Source organism: Pogona vitticeps, chromosome 5 (assembly GCF_051106095.1).
Source record: "Pogona vitticeps strain Pit_001003342236 chromosome 5, PviZW2.1, whole genome shotgun sequence".
Taxonomy (NCBI): Eukaryota; Metazoa; Chordata; class Lepidosauria; order Squamata; family Agamidae; genus Pogona; species Pogona vitticeps.
This window is the reverse complement of record NC_135787.1, coordinates 13,690,643-13,707,623: the sequence shown is the minus strand read 5'-3', so window position 1 is coordinate 13,707,623 and position 16,981 is coordinate 13,690,643. Positions and strand designations below refer to the sequence as shown.

The following is a 16,981-nucleotide window of genomic DNA, read 5'->3' as shown; positions in this document are numbered from 1 at the left end:
CACTCTAAAATGGCAGTAAAGTGATCATGTGTTCTGCTTGACAGTCCTCTGTTCTATACGCTGTCCAAGGACAATTTTTTAAAAATGTTACGTGTGTGTCATGTGCTGTCATGTCGAAACTTATAGCACCATTAGGGCTTTCAAGTTAAGTGAGATATTTAAGGAATAGTTTTACCCATTCCACCTCCTAGTGAGTTTTTATGGCTGAGTGGGGATTTGAACCCAGTTCTCCTGAGAACTAGGATCTCATTTTACCCACTACACTACACTAAATATACTTCCTTAAAGAGTCCTATTTTTTCTTTTCTTATTTAAAAGACTGTACAATTCACATCCGATTTATATGAAGAGGAAAAATGACGAGGAGCCCGCAAGTTGCCCATAAATCATTAGTCTCAGATCATTATCCAGACATACAATATTATTTGGTCATAGTCAAGATTCACATTTCTATTTAAATGTTAGTCCTTATTTCTGAAATATGCACCTAGGCATGCATATTAAGAAATGCAAAGTTTATGCAAATCTGTGACCTCTTTGGTTCTGTTTTTTTTTTTGGGGGGGAGGCATGCATTTCCTTTCAGGGGAAGGAGATTATATCTGCACATAGTGTTTTCACAGTGTTTTGCCTTCCATCCTCTACATGAAACCTCGTGTTCCAGAAGTTTTTAATTGAAGGTTTTAATTTTAATTAATAGAGTCATGGATCTTGATTGTTTTTGTTTTTTATTTTTGCTTTTGTAGAGTATAGATGTAACCTATTGGTTTTTAGTGTCTGTTTTTAACTGAACTGTTTTAATGGATCTTGGAAGCTGCCCGGAGACCCTTTCAGTGTGCGGGCAGCATACAATTCGAAATAAGTAAGTAAGTAAGTAAGTAAGCAAGCAAGCAAGCAAGCAAGCAAGCAGGCAGGCAGGCAGGCAGGCAGGCAGGCAGGCAGGCAGGCAGGCAGGCAGACAGACAGACAGAGATAGATAGATAGATAGATAGATAGATAGATAGATAGATAGATAGATAGATAGATAGATAGATAGATAGATAGATAGATAGATAGATAGATAGATAGATAGATAGATAGATAGATAGATAGATAGATAAAATGATTTGGGACCTCAGCGGTGGAGGGGTTTTGATCTATTCCTAGATCTGGTTGCCTGAATACAAAGTTCTTTGTTGAATTCTCTCTTTTGTGTACTGTCTTGGCTGGAATTCTCCTTTTTATACGGAATGCTTTCCCTAGGTACCTTCTGTTACATACAGCACTGATGTTACCTGTCTGTCATGGGTTTGGAGGGAAAGTTCCATCCTATGGGGAGTGGAAGGCGGGACATCAGGAGGAGGGGCTGTACTGTATATATATGTGGAGAGTGTGTGGAGACGCGGGGAGGAGACAAAGCAGCAGCTGAGAGAAGAAGCTGGTGTGGGAGTCTGTGTGTCAGACAGGGTACTACTGTGTGTCAGAGTACCAACCTGATAGGTTCAGGTGTCTGTTGGTTAGCCAGAACTGATAGGTTCAGGGTCTGTGCTTCAAGTTAAGGGTTCTGTGTGAACCAAACTGTGTGCATGTATGAATGGAACTAAGCCACGTTACTTTATCTTATGCACCTGATCATTTTATTTTCCCTGTGTGTTGTTTTAAATAAACCTTGTTGTTTATTTGTTTAAAAATCCATCCCTGGTCTGTGTGACTTATTATAGGGAATGGTTGGTGGCAGCTTAGTAAAAGTGTGGCAGATCCCAGTAGGTCTGGGTTTGTCACATTGATTGGTGTCCAGCGTGTGGGATACGACTGGTCCAGTTGTCCAGCGGTCCAGCAAAGCCGTGGCTAGTGTGCCCAGAGCAAGGGGGGTCTAGTCAGGGACAATCTGAGGCGCGTAGGTAATCTTCTAGGTGTACCTCAGGGGGAGGTGCGCTAGTGGAAGAACGTGCCAACTGGGAAGACTAGATTAGGGTGCTCTGAGGCAGCCTGTTTTGGCGGGAAAAAAGCTGAGGCAAAACTGTGAAATAGAAGTGAGCTAGCTTGCCAGCTGAGAGGCCCAGCAGAGGGGGAGTAGACTCTGGCTCGCAACTGTTGCAAGTTAGTGCTGAAAGAACAGCCGCAATCTATAGAGGGCTGGTTCTGAGGCAAAAGAAGAAAAAAAAAGTGGTCGTTTTATTTTGAGGCTTGACTTTTTAAAGCAGCCTGTTCTGGGGGGGATTATGCCCTTGACTCGAAGCCAAATGGCAGAAATGGGTGAAGTGAAAGACCCCCAGGTTGACCAAGGTTCTGAGGATGAATTTGGCTCAGTGCAGGGTGACAGCACAGGAGAGCAGAACCCAGAACTCAGGAAAATGCTCATAGCCCAACAGCATGAAGTTCAAATGAGGCAGTTAGAAATAGAAATGGAGAACTCAAAGGGGGAGGACTCTATTGAGTTTAGCAAATGGGATCAACAACTAGATCCAACCTTGCAGCAGTGCTTTAAGATGGTTAGCAATTGTCCAGTAACCCCTGAGAACCGTGAGAGATATTATTGTGAAGAAGGCCTTTTATGTAGGGAGATCTTAATAAACTCCACGAAGGAAAAATTGCTTGTAGTTCCTTCTAAATATAGAAAGAAAGTAATGGAAAAATGTCACACAGACACCCTATCGGGACATTTAGGGATGGCAAAGACTAAGCAGAAAATATCCCAGAAGTACTACTGGCCAAAAATGGGAAAAGAAATAAAAGAATTTTGTCAAAGCTGCACCACTTGCCAAATGAAAATAAATAGTGAGGAAAAATCCAAGAGGGATGATGACTGGGATAGGTATATGGAAGAGATGAAAAATATTGACAATATATTTAAGCAAATGGAAAATAGACATATTGAACAACTGAAAGAGAAACAGAGGTCTGGGTTTACTCTATTAAGGCAAGTTTTTAAGGATGCATACGGCATAGATGAGTTTTCTGAGGGAAAAGATTTACAATCCAAAGTGGCAGTGGATATGGTTTATGAGTGTGAAAGAAAGATAAAGCCACAAACTATTCTGAAACCAAAAGAAGGCACACAGGTTAAGGCACAACAAAACCTGAATTATTCTGAAGGAAACATGAGGGAAACATGGGACCCTAAGTACTCTCAGGGACCAGGGAAAAGCCAGCAAGGGGGAGGGGCCCATGGTGAAGGGAAGCCCTCAGACATGAAACCAAGACCTCAGATTTTGGAGGGAAAACCAAAACAAGATGAGAGAGAATCAAAATACACCAGAAAATGTTATTTCTGTCAGGGAAAGGGCCATCTAATCTCAGAGTGTGAGAAATTAAGGCAGCTAAAAGGAATGGTGCCTCAGGATTCTAGTGGAACCAAGCCAAAAGCTGTGTTCTGTGTCCAGAGAGAGCAAGGCTCATTGTCACTGAGGGAGCCTGTTGCCATGGCTGCTCAGTCTGGAACGGCTGCATCTGCTGATCAGGCTGAGGAAGGTGGTCCTCTTGTGGAGGTCAAGCGATGCTTGCTCGTGAGAACAGATTCTCAGTTGTTTGAGACAGCAGGGGTGGACGTAGGAATACTTGGCCGTCAGTATCGGGGGCTGCGGGACACTTGTTCTCAGGTGACCCTGTGCCATCCAGATATTATTCCTAGGGAATATATAATCCCGAATGAGAGCATAAAGGTAGCAGGGATTGAGGGGCAGATAATCTCACTCCCAGTCGCGGAGGTACCTGTCAACTTTCAAGGCTGGAGGGGAGTTTGGCGGCTAGCGATTTCATCGACTCTGCCAGCAGCCGTGCTCGTGGGAAATGACCTGGCTGAACATGTGAAAAGGGTGCTAGTGATTACACGCTCACAAGCCACCACGGGGACAGTTCAAGAGGGTAATGATGAGCCAGAGACGGAAGCAGAGGGGAGTTCAGAAGCTGTGGTGGAAACCTTAACCACAGACAGCAGATTTGGACAAGAGCAAAAGGCAGACGCCACTCTCCAAAAGTGTTTTGAACAGGTGACTGACGCCCAGCTAACACCTGAAACCCCAGTGAGATTTCTGGAGAAAAAGGGGATTTTATATAGAGAGACCCTGAGGAATACCTCAAAAGGGGGAGATGGGATCAGAAGTCAGCTGGTGGTACCTGAAAAGTATCGCCCCATGATCTTACAAAGGGGGCACTCTGACATGTTTGCTGCACACTTAGGGGTGAACAAAACACAGCAGAGAATCACACAGAATTTTTACTGGCCTGACATAGGGAAGCAGATCAGGGAGTTCTGTAAACAATGTGATGTGTGTCAAAGGCAGGGGAATAGCCGCGATAGGACCAAAGCAAAGTTGTGCCCTTTGCCTGTGATTGACACTCCGTTCAAATGCATAGGGGTGGATATTGTGGGACCTTTGCCCAAGGCCACAAAGAGGGGGAACAGGTTCATTCTCACAATTGTGGACCATGCCACAAGGTACCCTGAAGCCATACCCTTGACTAACATTGAACCTAACACAGTGGCAGATGCCTTGGTGGGGTATATGTCCAGGATGGGATTTGCCTCAGAAATAATCACAGATTTGGGAGCATCATTCACATCGAAGCTCATGAAACGCTTATGGCAAATCTGTGGAATTAAGCTCAAGGAAACCACTGCTTATCACCCTGAAAGTAAGGGGTTAACTGAGAAGTTCAATGGGACTCTGATGCGCATGATTAGGGCTTACTTGGCAGAGAATCCGAACAATTGGGACCAGAAGCTGCAATCCCTTTTGTTTGCTTATTGATCAGTGCCACAAGCCAGTACCGGGTTCAGTCCATTTGAACTTTTATTTGGGAGAAGGGTGAAAGGGCCCCTTGATTTGATCAAACAAAATTGGGAGCAGATCACCCAGGATGACCCACAAGACGTTGTGACATATATAGACTCTTTAAGGATTGACCTAAAGAGAAACCTAGAGCTAGCAGCAGAGACCCTGCAAGCTCAAAAGGTCAGAAAGAAAGCTTGGGATGACCAGGAAGGCAGGGAGAGGCACTTTAACCCAGGGGAGGGAGTGCTTTGGCCTGGGCTCTGTAAAGAGAACAAACTGCAGCTGGGTAGCCCAGAAATAAAAGACTTGGGTCACATGGTAGGGGGAGGAGTGATAAAACCCCTGGAGGCCAAAATGGAAGCTGTTCGTGATTGGCCCAGACCCAACACCAAGAAAAAAGTCAAATCATTTCTTGGGCTGGTGGGCTACTACAGAAAGTTCATCCCGAGGTTTAGCGAGATTGCGGCTCCGCTGACCGATCTGACGAGGAAGAAGGCTGATGACCGCATCCCGTGGACCAGCAACTGTGAGGAGGCGTTCCAGAGGTTGAAGGAGGCGCTCGTCCAGTATCCAGTGCTGCGTGCTCCAGACTTCGACCGGGAGTTCATCATCTACACCGATGCGTCTAACAGCGGGGTAGGAGCAGTTCTGTGCCAGGAGGATGAGAATGGTGACCAGCATCCAGTGTCCTACCTGAGTAGGAAACTTCAAAAAGGTGAGAGACATTTGGCAACCGTGGAGAAGGAGTGTTTGGCAATAGTCTACGCGATCCAGAAGGCCAAGCCTTACATCTGGGGAAGACATTTTGTTCTGTGCACTGACCATTCACCACTGCAATGGTTAAAGACAATGAAAACCCACAATAGCAAACTTATGAGGTGGGCTTTAAACCTACAGGACTATGACTTTGAAGTGAAGGTGGTCAGAGGGTCAGTGAACTGTGTTGCTGACGCCTTGTCAAGAAGACCTGAAGAATGAAGACGGCGAAAGAAACATGGACTATATATATATATATTGATGACAAAAAGTTAAATGTACCTGTTTTTTGAACTTGGTTTGTATGAATAAAGGTAAATTGATGTAATGTATATGGTAAATGTTTAAATGCCTAATTGCTATGGTTAACTTAGAATGTAAGTATAAGTAAGTATGATATGGTATGTATAACTGTTGTTGTGTGTTTTATCCAGGTTGTTTTTTTTGGGAAAAGCACCTTAGCTTTCCCCCTACAAAACAACTTATAAAGAGGGGAGGTGTTACATACAGCACTGATGTTACCTGTCTGTCATGGGTTTGGAGGGAAAGTTCCATCCTATGGGGGGTGGAAGGCGGGACATCAGGAGGAGGGGCTGTACTGTATATATATGTGGAGAGTGTGTGGAGACGCGGGGAGGAGACAAAGCAGCAGCTGAGAGAAGAAGCTGGTGTGGGAGTCTGTGTGTCAGACAGGGTACTACTGTGTGTCAGAGTACCAACCTGATAGGTTCAGGTGTCTGTTGGTTAGCCAGAACTGATAGGTTCAGGGTCTGTGCTTCAAGTTAAGGGTTCTGTGTGAACCAAACTGTGTGCATGTATGAATGGAACTAAGCCACGTTACTTTATCTTATGCACCTGATCATTTTATTTTCCCTGTGTGTTGTTTTAAATAAACCTTGTTGTTTATTTGTTTAAAAATCCATCCCTGGTCTGTGTGACTTATTATAGGGAATGGTTGGTGGCAGCTTAGTAAAAGTGTGGCAGATCCCAGTAGGTCTGGGTTTGTCACACCTTCCATGCTGTCATTTCAGTACCAAATAAGGGCATTTTTTTATTTCCATGGGCCTTTTAAATGATAGATAAGGTTTTTTTTACCAGTTGCGGTCTTGACTCATATTCTCCCACCTCCCATGCCTTGTTTATCTTTGTCGTATTTTGGTGTTAATTTTTATACTGCTGCTACTGATGCTGTTGTTATTGTTTCAGGTGTTCTGAAAACCCCTGTTAGTTGAAGAGTGAGATATTAATTTACCAAATCAACACACCTATGCCCCAACTTCAAAACCCAAACATATTGTCCATTAAGGTCTGTGGGGAAATTTGAAGCATCAATGTTTACAATGCTTAAATGTAAAAAGGTGTGTGTGCGGGGGGGGGGGGGGACCTCCTATGGGGTTCTATGGTTAAATACTTCAATTCTCCAAAACTTTCCATTTTGTAGAAGCCTGAATGATCTGAAGGACAATTTCTTGTCTGAACTTGGGTTACACATGGTTTCTACAAAGATCATATGAAAGTCATTAAAAGAGCTAGCTGTCAACATGAAATTCTCTGACAAGCTTGAAATGACAGGCTGGGTCACCTCTGAGTTCCTAAGATTCTGTTTTGTTTCATTACTATGCCAATAGTTTACTGGCATTCTGTTTTCTTTCCCTCCTTGCCCCCTGCCTCATCTCTGTGACAGGGATTCGGGAAACAAGTGGATGTGTCATATATTGCCAAATATTACAACATGAGTAAAAGCAAAGTTGACAACCAGTTCTACAGCGTGGAAGTGGGTGACTCGACCTTCACAGTTCTCAAACGCTACCAGAACTTAAAACCAATCGGCTCTGGGGCTCAGGGAATAGTTTGGTAAGTTACTTCAAGTATGTTGTCCATCTATATGAATGTGTGTAGATTTCTTTTTCTCTGGTTGTAAAGGAGGTATACCACCTGTAGTCTTTCAAAGTTTGCTTGCCATGAAGTGTATCAAAGACCAGCGCTTGAAACTAATTTGTTAAAAATTAATGTTTGACTGTAATCGGTTATATATGTGGACCTTAAAACAATATATACATTATTTTAATTATTTTAAGGGTCACAGTGCCACAGTGTTGACAATCTGAGTATCAGTGTTTCATGTTCTTTTACTTTGTTACCTGAGAAGTAATTTGGGAAGTTTGACTATTTTAATTTTTTTTAATTAATTGTGTCATTATCATGTCACAATTAATAACACAAATTAATTTTGTAGTGGCTGCAATCTTGTGCTATTACAAAAACTTTCCAGGTTCTGCCCAAGACTGCAGTAAATCGCAGGGGGGAGCCAATAAGGATAGAGAAGGGAGAAAGGAGATGAGGTGTGCAAAAATTCACATATCTCTGAGTCTGGGTGTCTAGCTCTGTCCTATCCCGTTTCCTGGTAGGAGTGATATTATCTACATGCCGAGAAGCAAACAGATAACATTTTTGAAACCTTCAGCCTTCCATCTGAGACCAAGCCCTCCCTAGCCCCCTTTAGGACCTGCAGAAATATGACATTTGTTGTGAGACCAGACCCTTTTGTAACATTCTTTTACGTGAAACCTATTTTCATGTCTAGCTATCAATTCAATGGAGAAGTGAAGAATTCTAAAATGAAGGTGGAGCTGGTATAATGACTCATGTTTTTCACCACTTTTAGATAATCTTAGATCCAGGAGCTATGGGGCTAAGCCAAGAGTCAACACTCAGCATGGCTGAGCAAATGGCAGAGCACTTGAGCCTAAGGTTGCCAGGTCAGCAGCCTACTAATTTCTGAGGTTTTAGGTTATGGCAGGCCATGGTGATGTTTGAGGGTGAGGCAGGGTTGGGGGACATGGGTCTCCATGTCCCTGGCTATGCTAGTGCATGTATGCCACAGAAAGACCACTCAGCAATTTATTTATTCGCAAAGGCTTTCACGGCCGGGATCTAATGGTTATTGTGGGTTTTTCGGGCTCTTTGACCGTGTTCTGAAGGTTGTTCTTCCTAACATTTCTCCAGTCTCTGTGGCTGACATCTTCAGAGGACAGCACTGTGCTGTCCTCTGAAGATGCCGGCCACAGAGACTGGCGAAACGTTAGGAAGAACAACCTTCAGAACATGGCCAAAGAGCCCGAAAAACCCACAACAACCAATTTATTTATTTTTTTAAAAGTATTTTACCTCACCTTTCTCCTTGAAAAGGACTTAAGGTAGCTAACTCCATTAAAAGACAATATAAAAGCTAAAATAAGTAAGTAAACAAATACTAAAAAGCATCAAGCAAATACCATACTAAAGAAGGTAAGCAACAGCAACGCCAAAAACACATTCAAAGTGGTGAGGTGAAACAATCCATCTAAAAATCGCACTCATGCAGCCAGTCACTGGAGGAAAGCTTGCCTGAAGAAAAAGGTCTTTGCTTGCTTGAGGAAAGACAGCAAAGATGAGGCTGGCCTGGCCTACTGTGGGAGGGAGTTCCAGAGCCTGGGAGCAGCAACAGTGAAGGCTTTCTTCCATGTCCCTTCCAAATCCACCTGTGAAGGTGGTGGGACTGAGAGAAAGGCCTCTCCTGAAGATCATCTGACCCATAACTAATATCCTAAGCTTGGGAAAATAAGCGTAACTTTGTGTTATTCCAAAAGTACAGATAAGTGTGATTTTGTATTAGTCCAAAAAGTATAACCTCAAACTTCCTTGGGGCCTGTTTCAAAAATGCTATATGCAGACGCCCCTCCCTGAGCTTCTTTTGGAAGCAGTACAAAGAAGGAAGGGTTTCTGATACTGAGCTCAGGTACCAGAGAGTTTCACACGGTGGTCCTAGTGTTGTTGGGGACCCAAGCCATTTTGGTATTTGTAGATTAACAGTGGCACATGGCTGGTGTACCTATCATGCCTCTGATTACCATGGAGGGGAGCCACTGGACAGAAGGGACATAAAATGTAGAGAAGGGGAAACAGGGGATATATAGCCACTAGACAATTAGAACGGTTTTATATCACTTCACCTGCCTTAGCTCCATCTTACAGAATTGTGTAATTTGTTGTTTGGCGAGGTGCTTTATTGTTTTCTGCTCTAGTTTATGGGAGTGCACCAAACCTCTCAAACAGAGAATGCTAAGTATCTCAGCATAAATAGTAGATAATGCTAAGTGCCAGGATGGCTCCGTAGCACTTAAACGGGTGTCAAACTGCTATAACTTCCTAGTATCATAAGGGCAAGAATGAAAAGAAGAAAGACAAGGCTAGTAGAGCAGGCACACCCAGCCCCGTTCATGTCTTGATGGACGTTCCCAATGGGCATCTATCTAGCTTTTAGTAAAAGTTTAGTATTAGATTTCTCTTAACTTGCAGCAGCTAGTAGTTGGAAAAAGGACTGCGTGTGGTAATTTGCACTCTTTGGCATTTTCTTTGAACAGCAAGACAAAGGACATTTCCAGCTGACCTAGTAATTCCTTTTCTTGTGTTCTGAAGACAATCCCAGATGTGCCGAGCAATAAGTCTCACCCCTGTATCATTTCGAAGTTGTCATAAATGCAAGGTTTTCAAGTTGATGTGACCATTAATCTTTCCTCGGTTAAAAGGAAAAGAACCGGGAAAACTCTGACATTTCAGGGAAACATATGACTGTCGTAAGAGTTGCGTTGTAAAACATGGAGATCTAATAAATCTTGCAGAGTAAATAATCAGATGTTTTGTGATTCATGCAAGTGTTTCCCTGATTTATTGTTTGTCACTGTATAATCTGCCTTGCCCTTTTGCCAGCCCATAGAGTCTTCTTTGATATCTTCTCTATTGTCCAGGATTCCTCAGCTAAAGAGCAACAACAAAGCCCCCCCACACATTTGGGTGGGTCTTGGTGTTTATGTTTTTCTCCTACAATTTCTTTTAAATGTTTATTTCAATCTCCACATTACCATTAAGTTAAGAGAATGCTATGCTATTGAAAGAAAAAGAACCACGTTGAAGCCTTCAGCACTGATGCTGAGCAAATACACAACAGTGAGTGTGCTAAGCCTGTTTCCTGCCACTTGATTTTCTCATGTGAAGTATACTGGTTCTGAACAGGGGAGATTCTTGTATGTATGGAGGGTCTGTGTGTTGGCCAGGACCTTGGAGAAAATGTGCTTTTGTTTGCTATGAGGCCCACCACAAATGGAAGAGTCTTTCCTCTTTAGAACGGTCACTTTTCAAGCAAAAAGACAATGGTGTGCGGACCAACACACACATGTGTGCTGTTCCCTTTCTCACATATTTCCTCTTAGCCCACATGTTCAGCATCTGAACTGAGAAGAAAGAGAGAGAGGGGATGAGTTTCATAGCCTTGACTTCTGCAGATCCTTCAGAATGTGCATGCAGAGGTCAAGTGCCTGCTACGAGGTGCAATTCCTTTTTATTTATTTATTTATTTATTTAATAACTTGGGCTTAGGGTATGGGATACAGAAGGTAAAGGGAAATGTAAGTGGGGGGAAAAAAGGGGGGATGTTTCTCTGTTGCTTTATTTTTTGGTGAGTTTTTTTTTTGCAGTCCCAGCTTGGGGCATGCACTGTTTATTTATTTAATTGCCCAGCCCTGATAGAGAGGAATTTCTTTTCCTGTTTTCCTCGTCTAAAAATTATGTGCATCTTATAGCCAGGTGTGTCTTATGGAGCGAAAAATACGGTATGCACTCCTATCCAATATTGTTTTGCTACTCTACAAGTCCACCACATATGATAAACAAGGTGTGATTCCAAACTCCTTCTCTATATGTTATGTGCTCCATGTTGGTGATCCTGAATTTATTAATTTATTTATTTATTTGAAGTTTGAATTTTTTTTCCTGGAAGAAATGCCAAGTTGAGCAGGATTTTTTTTTTTTTTACAATTTCTACATATAATGTCCTTTTTGCTACTTCTAATGTTGTGGGGAAAGGAAACGCTTAGCAGTCAAGTGCTAGAACTAGAGCCACTCCAGACTTCTGAGGTGACTGGTTGCAGGAAAATAGTGAGCAGATGGCAGTGACAGGGAAGCCAGCCAGGCAGGAGGGAATAATGCATATACATGTACTCAGGTCTCAGATATGTTGCATTAAGTGGAGGTTCACAGTACATTGACTTCACTTTATGTTTTTAACAAACTGAAAACACACTCCAAGTTTATATCTGGTGACTGAGGGGAGGCAGGGTTGGTCTTCAGTGCTTACTTAATTCAGAGTCTTGGACTGAGAAGACATGGATAAATCAGGCTGACCTTCTAAGCCTTTGTTCTTGCTCCCGTATTCTCTGGAAGCTGTCGTTATACAGTAGTTTGTATCAAAGTGAAAGCTATTTATCTTAAGAATTCATTCGGTGTTCCATTCTTCTTAAATATATAGAACTGGCCTTTTCTGAACTCTATAAATTTATAGAGAGACATCCTGATAGCTGGATACTTTATAAATGATGTTCTGTGCCAGAAGGCACCACTGTGGAGAACTGAGCAGTATGGAAGAGGAGGGTGTACAAATATGGTAAAATAACCAGTGAGCAGGCCATCTGTTCCTTCTGTCCTTGGCTGTGAACAACGGTTTGGGCTGAGGCTGTGACCAGCCATTACAGCTTCAAGCCTAACCAGAAAAATAAAATATATTTAGCAAGATGCCCAATTTTCCATTGGAATGGGAGCCTGTTCTCTTTTTTTTGGCAGGATCTCTGTCAAATGCCATGTGCTTTTCCCCTCCTTCCTACAAATCCTGGAAGACGAGGGGCTGATGACTCTACATTTAATCCCATACTAAATGTAGTATTTTGCAAATACTGGTATTTTGCAAATGATACCAGAATTCAGAAACTTGCTCTTCAAAAATAGTTACAGTCTTTTTCTAAGCCCCCTCAAGTAATAAGCAATTTTTGAAAGAAACTCTTAATATCCTGCTTGCTGAAAGTAACTAGTTACTTTTAATTGAAAACTGCAACACATCTGAATGTAGCAGCATGAGACACAAACACAAGCTAGCACTTAAACCATGTGATGATATTTTTCTACCACCATATAGAGAGACTTGATGCACCTGGGTGGCAATCCTGTAGAGTCGTACCCTGCTTGCCTGTGTTCAGCCATAAAAGCTAATTCCTCAATCCAAACCATGAGGAGGAGAGAATAAACTGGGAGCAGAAAATTTGAGAAGCTATGGTCATTGAATCAGCCAATTGAGATCAAGATTACAGGTTCCTGTGAGACAACAAGAGGTCTTAGTGAACAACTTTTTGTTGCAGGTGTGCCTCTAACTGCTTATCCCTAGGGGATGGTCACCTGAACTTAAGCCTGAGAAAAATAATTATCCTCAGGTTGAATGGACAGAGAGACACCTTTGTGGCATCATGATGAATGGAGCTGAATGTGAAGTAAGTGTGTGTGTGTGTGTGTGTGTGTGTGTGTGTGTGCTCGTGTGCGTGTGTGTGTGCTCATGTGTGCCTATAACAATTATATCGTATTTACTGAGAAAAAGAAGTTAGTTATGAGTAACGAGCTACAAAGAATGAATGACATCGGAGCTCTGTTTATTCCGAAAACCCTGATTTACCCAAACTGTGAGACTCCAATAAAATTCATCTTAAACGTTTACTATAATATAGTGAAGAAATAAAATGTACAGAGCTCATGTCGATGTTTCAGCCTTGGCTGGTTCAAAATATAAGCCCTGTGAAAATGAGTTGTTGATCAAGAAAATGGAATCAGCAGGATTGTCATTTGCTTGCATTGACCAAGCATACTGAAAAAGCATCCTCCTCTCGAATGGGATAGCTTTTCTTGATTTTCTCACAGTTTAGTAACATCAATGCAGTTTGAATGCCAAGTGATAGCGATCAGCAACTTCTCTCTCCACCCACTTATTCCATCCCCACCATCTTTTTTGGAAGATTATCAAATACAGTGTTGTCTGAATGGCACTGGGCATCAAGTGTTCACTGTGACATCTGCTTCTGATAGAAGGAAAAAAAGAGGTCACATGCCAACTTTATCTTATTTCTAGCTGAGAGCAACATTAAAAGTGGTGGCTGCACATTCATATATTGGATGCTGTTGTCAAGTGTTCCTTTTTAATTCCATACATGCAGAGACTTGTAAATGATGCAAGTGAGACCAGCAACATTTTTTTTGCTGTGCACAATGTTAGGATTTGAACTATTCTATTGTCCTCCCGTTAGAGTAGCTACATATCTTACCTTACAGGGGAACAGTTCTATAGTTGCAGGGTGGCCGTCAATGGCCAGTCCTCTGATTCAGGTCCTCTATTTGAAGACCTACCTAGTTTAAATCCAGTTTAAAGATGAAGGTTAACAGGGAGAGAGAACAGGGGCCTTGAACATGTCCACTATGAGTTAGTAGAAGACTGAGCCACATGCTGGTCCCCAGGTCTTATTGTTTCTCACTGTGATGAGATGCCTTCTATTTCCATTGCAATAATAGCCACTATTTCTGTGTTTGCAGTTTTACAAATAAATTAGCACATAATGATTATGTGCAGATTTTTCATCTTTTTTTTGGGGAAGGTAGTTTTTCTTGTAGTCCTGAAGTGGGGTCCATCTCCTGACTTATTTTTTTTTCTAGTAATAAAGTATGGGCATTTTCCACCACGTTAGTCCTTGGTTAGTACACCACCATGGGGTGGAGGAAGGAAGAAAGATGGGGTGACAGCAGGGACTGTGGTGATAACTAATGCTTCTCCGCTGGTGTAAATGATGGGACAAGTCATGCCACTACTACTGCTCTTTAGCCATTTGGCAACGGGCTGGAAGCAGAATTACCACTTTGTCTCTCCATGGTACTTAATAAAGTGTTGTATTTCCAATTACAAGTGTCCATGCTGGATGGTTCCAATACCTCTGGGTGGGCACTTAGTTGGGGACAGCAACCTTAACCTACGTTTTTGGGGCTCCATGATCACTGCAGATGGTGACAGCAGCTCCGAAATTAAAAGACACCTGCTTCTTGGGAGGAAAGCGATGACAAACCTCGACAGCATCTTAAAAAGCAGAGACATCACCTGGCCGACAAAAGTCCGAATACTCAAAGCTATGATTTTTCCTGTAGTTTGTTTGTTTGTTTGTTTGTTTGTTTATTTATTTATTTATTTATTTATTTATTTATTTATTTATTTATTTATTTATTTATTTATTTATTTATTTATTTATTTATTTGATTTATTTGATTTATACCCCACCTATCTGGACTGATGGACCACTCTAGGTGGTAGTGATGTACGGAAGTGAGAGCTGGACCATAAAGAAAGCTGACTGCCGAAGAATTGATGCTTTTGAATTGTGGTGCTGGAGGAGGAAGGCAAGAGGAGAAGGGGATGACAGAGGATGAGATGGTTGCACAGTATCATCGAAGCTATCAACATGAATTTGACCCAACTCCGGGAGGCAGTGGAAGACAGGAGGGCCTGGCATGCTCTGGTCCATGGAGTCACGAAGAGTCGGACATGACTTCACGACTAAACAACAACAGCAAAGTTAATGTCTGCTGTGCCTTCTGACCCTGAACCCAATCACAGTTTCTACAAATAGCATTTTAAAAAAGTGAAACCTCTAGCATCTTAAGTTGTTGTAGCAAAGAGAAACTCAAGATGGGAGAAAGCATCACCTTTACATGAAAGACAGCTGAGAAATATAACCATTGAGGCAAGAATTATGATTGCCTCTTCTCCAGGCATTGACTTGTAGAGCAATGAAAGGGGGGGGAAGGCTGGCATATACGTAATCACTTGACAAATCCTTCCTTCTATCTGATGAAATCCCTTGCTCCATTGTTATTGATGCTATGGAGGATTAGAGGAAGTGGGCCCATATTTCACATTTATGTTGTTATGCTTCATAGGCTTTTTTTGTGGTAGAGGGGATGCAGAAAAATTTGAGGATCAGGATGCAGTTCTGTGAAATACAGCTTCTAGGGAAGAAACACCTCTCAAAACCAATTTAACTGAGTTACATGTTGTGTGCAGTTTTCATGTGCTGAGTTTAGTCTTTTCTATACACATCTACACAATTACATTACTCTTACCTTGCTGCTCCTGAGATCAAAATTTTGCTGATCCTTTTATAAAGCTATACTTATCTTTAATCTCATGGATGCCAGTGAGTTTATTTTAAATATGGGCCAAGTTTACTTTTAACTCTTTAATTTTAGATGATGCACTTACGTTTGTTAGTAGCAACAGAGGTTAGAATAACTACTTTTTAAAAATAGAACAAATAGACACATTTGCAGTTTGGGGACTGTTAGTTTAAAAAGAACGTGGACCGCCGAAGAATTGATGCTTTTGAATTGTGGTGCTGGAGGGGGCTCTTGAGAGTCCCCTGGACTGCAAGGAGAACAAACCTATCGATTCTAAAGGAAATCAAGCCTGAGTGCTCACTGGAAGAACAAATCCTGAATCTGAGGCTCCAATACTTTAGCCATCTCATGAGAAGAGAGGACTCCCTGGAAAAGACCCTGATGTTGGGAAAGTATGAAGGCAAGAGGAGAAGGGGATGACAGAGGATGAGATGGTTGGACAGTGTCATCAAAGCTATCAACATGAATTTGACCCAACTCCGGGAGGCAGTGGAAGACAGGAGGGCCTGGCATGCTCTGGTCCATGGAGTCACGAAGAGTCGGACATGACTTCACGACTAAACAACAACAGCAAAGTTAATGTCTGCTGTGCCTTCTGACCCTGAACCCAATCACAGTTTCTACAAATAGCATTTAAAAAAAGTGAAACCTCTAGCATCTTAAGTTGCTGTAGCAAAGAGAAACTCAAGATGGGCCTGGCATGCTCTGGTCCATGGAGTCACGAAGATTCGGACACAACCTAATGACTAAACAACAACAACAAAGTTTAAAAAGTGATTTTTCCCATGACTAGGTAAGAGGCAACATCTTAGAACAGCAGTATGTGTCTATCTTTGCTCTCATGTGAACTAGTAATATGTTAAAGCAGAAGCATTCTGTTTTTAAACAGAAACATGTAGTGATATATGAACAATTGTTAAATTTGAAACCAAAGTCTATGTTGCTTGAAAAAGGTTGGTGATTGTGTAAACTGAACACAAAATGTTTGAAGGATTTCAGGAAGAGGCTTGGCATTGTGTTCCTTTTCTCATCTGCATCGTGCTGTTCTCAGGCAAGCACCCTTCCTTCTGCATTACAGCACAAGTTAATTAAACTTGCCATGTCAGCAGTTTCACTTGTTTGCTGGTTCTGATCTTTGAGGTCCAGTACCAGAGGTAAGCCCTTGTGATATGAACGAAGGAGGACCTTGTGTAACAGTTGCAAAAGCATATGTGCAACTGAGAACACCAATCTTTTGCAATTCCTTCTAAAGCAATATTATATGTGCGGCACACATACAAACACATTCACACCCAGCTGGGTGGTGGCACCCTGTTGTTAAACCCACTGTATGCAATGAAATGAAACCATCACTTTCTTTGGTTTATCCAGAAAGTTTTTTCCCCTAGTCTCCCAAAACCTAGGG

The 16,981-nt window shown here is 42.1% G+C and overlaps 1 protein-coding gene across 25 annotated transcripts in view; it reads left to right on the top strand.

Annotated features, from left to right (window-relative positions):
• The window catches only part of MAPK10 (mitogen-activated protein kinase 10), a 254,583-nt gene that overhangs the window by 146,902 nt on the left and 90,700 nt on the right, over positions 1-16,981 (top strand). For all 25 annotated transcript variants that reach the window (XM_078394527.1, XM_078394540.1, XM_020805388.3 and 22 more), the window contains one exon: positions 7,193-7,362. In XM_078394527.1, the coding sequence (XP_078250653.1) occupies positions 7,193-7,362 (170 nt within the window). The remainder of the gene's footprint in view (positions 1-7,192; positions 7,363-16,981) is intronic.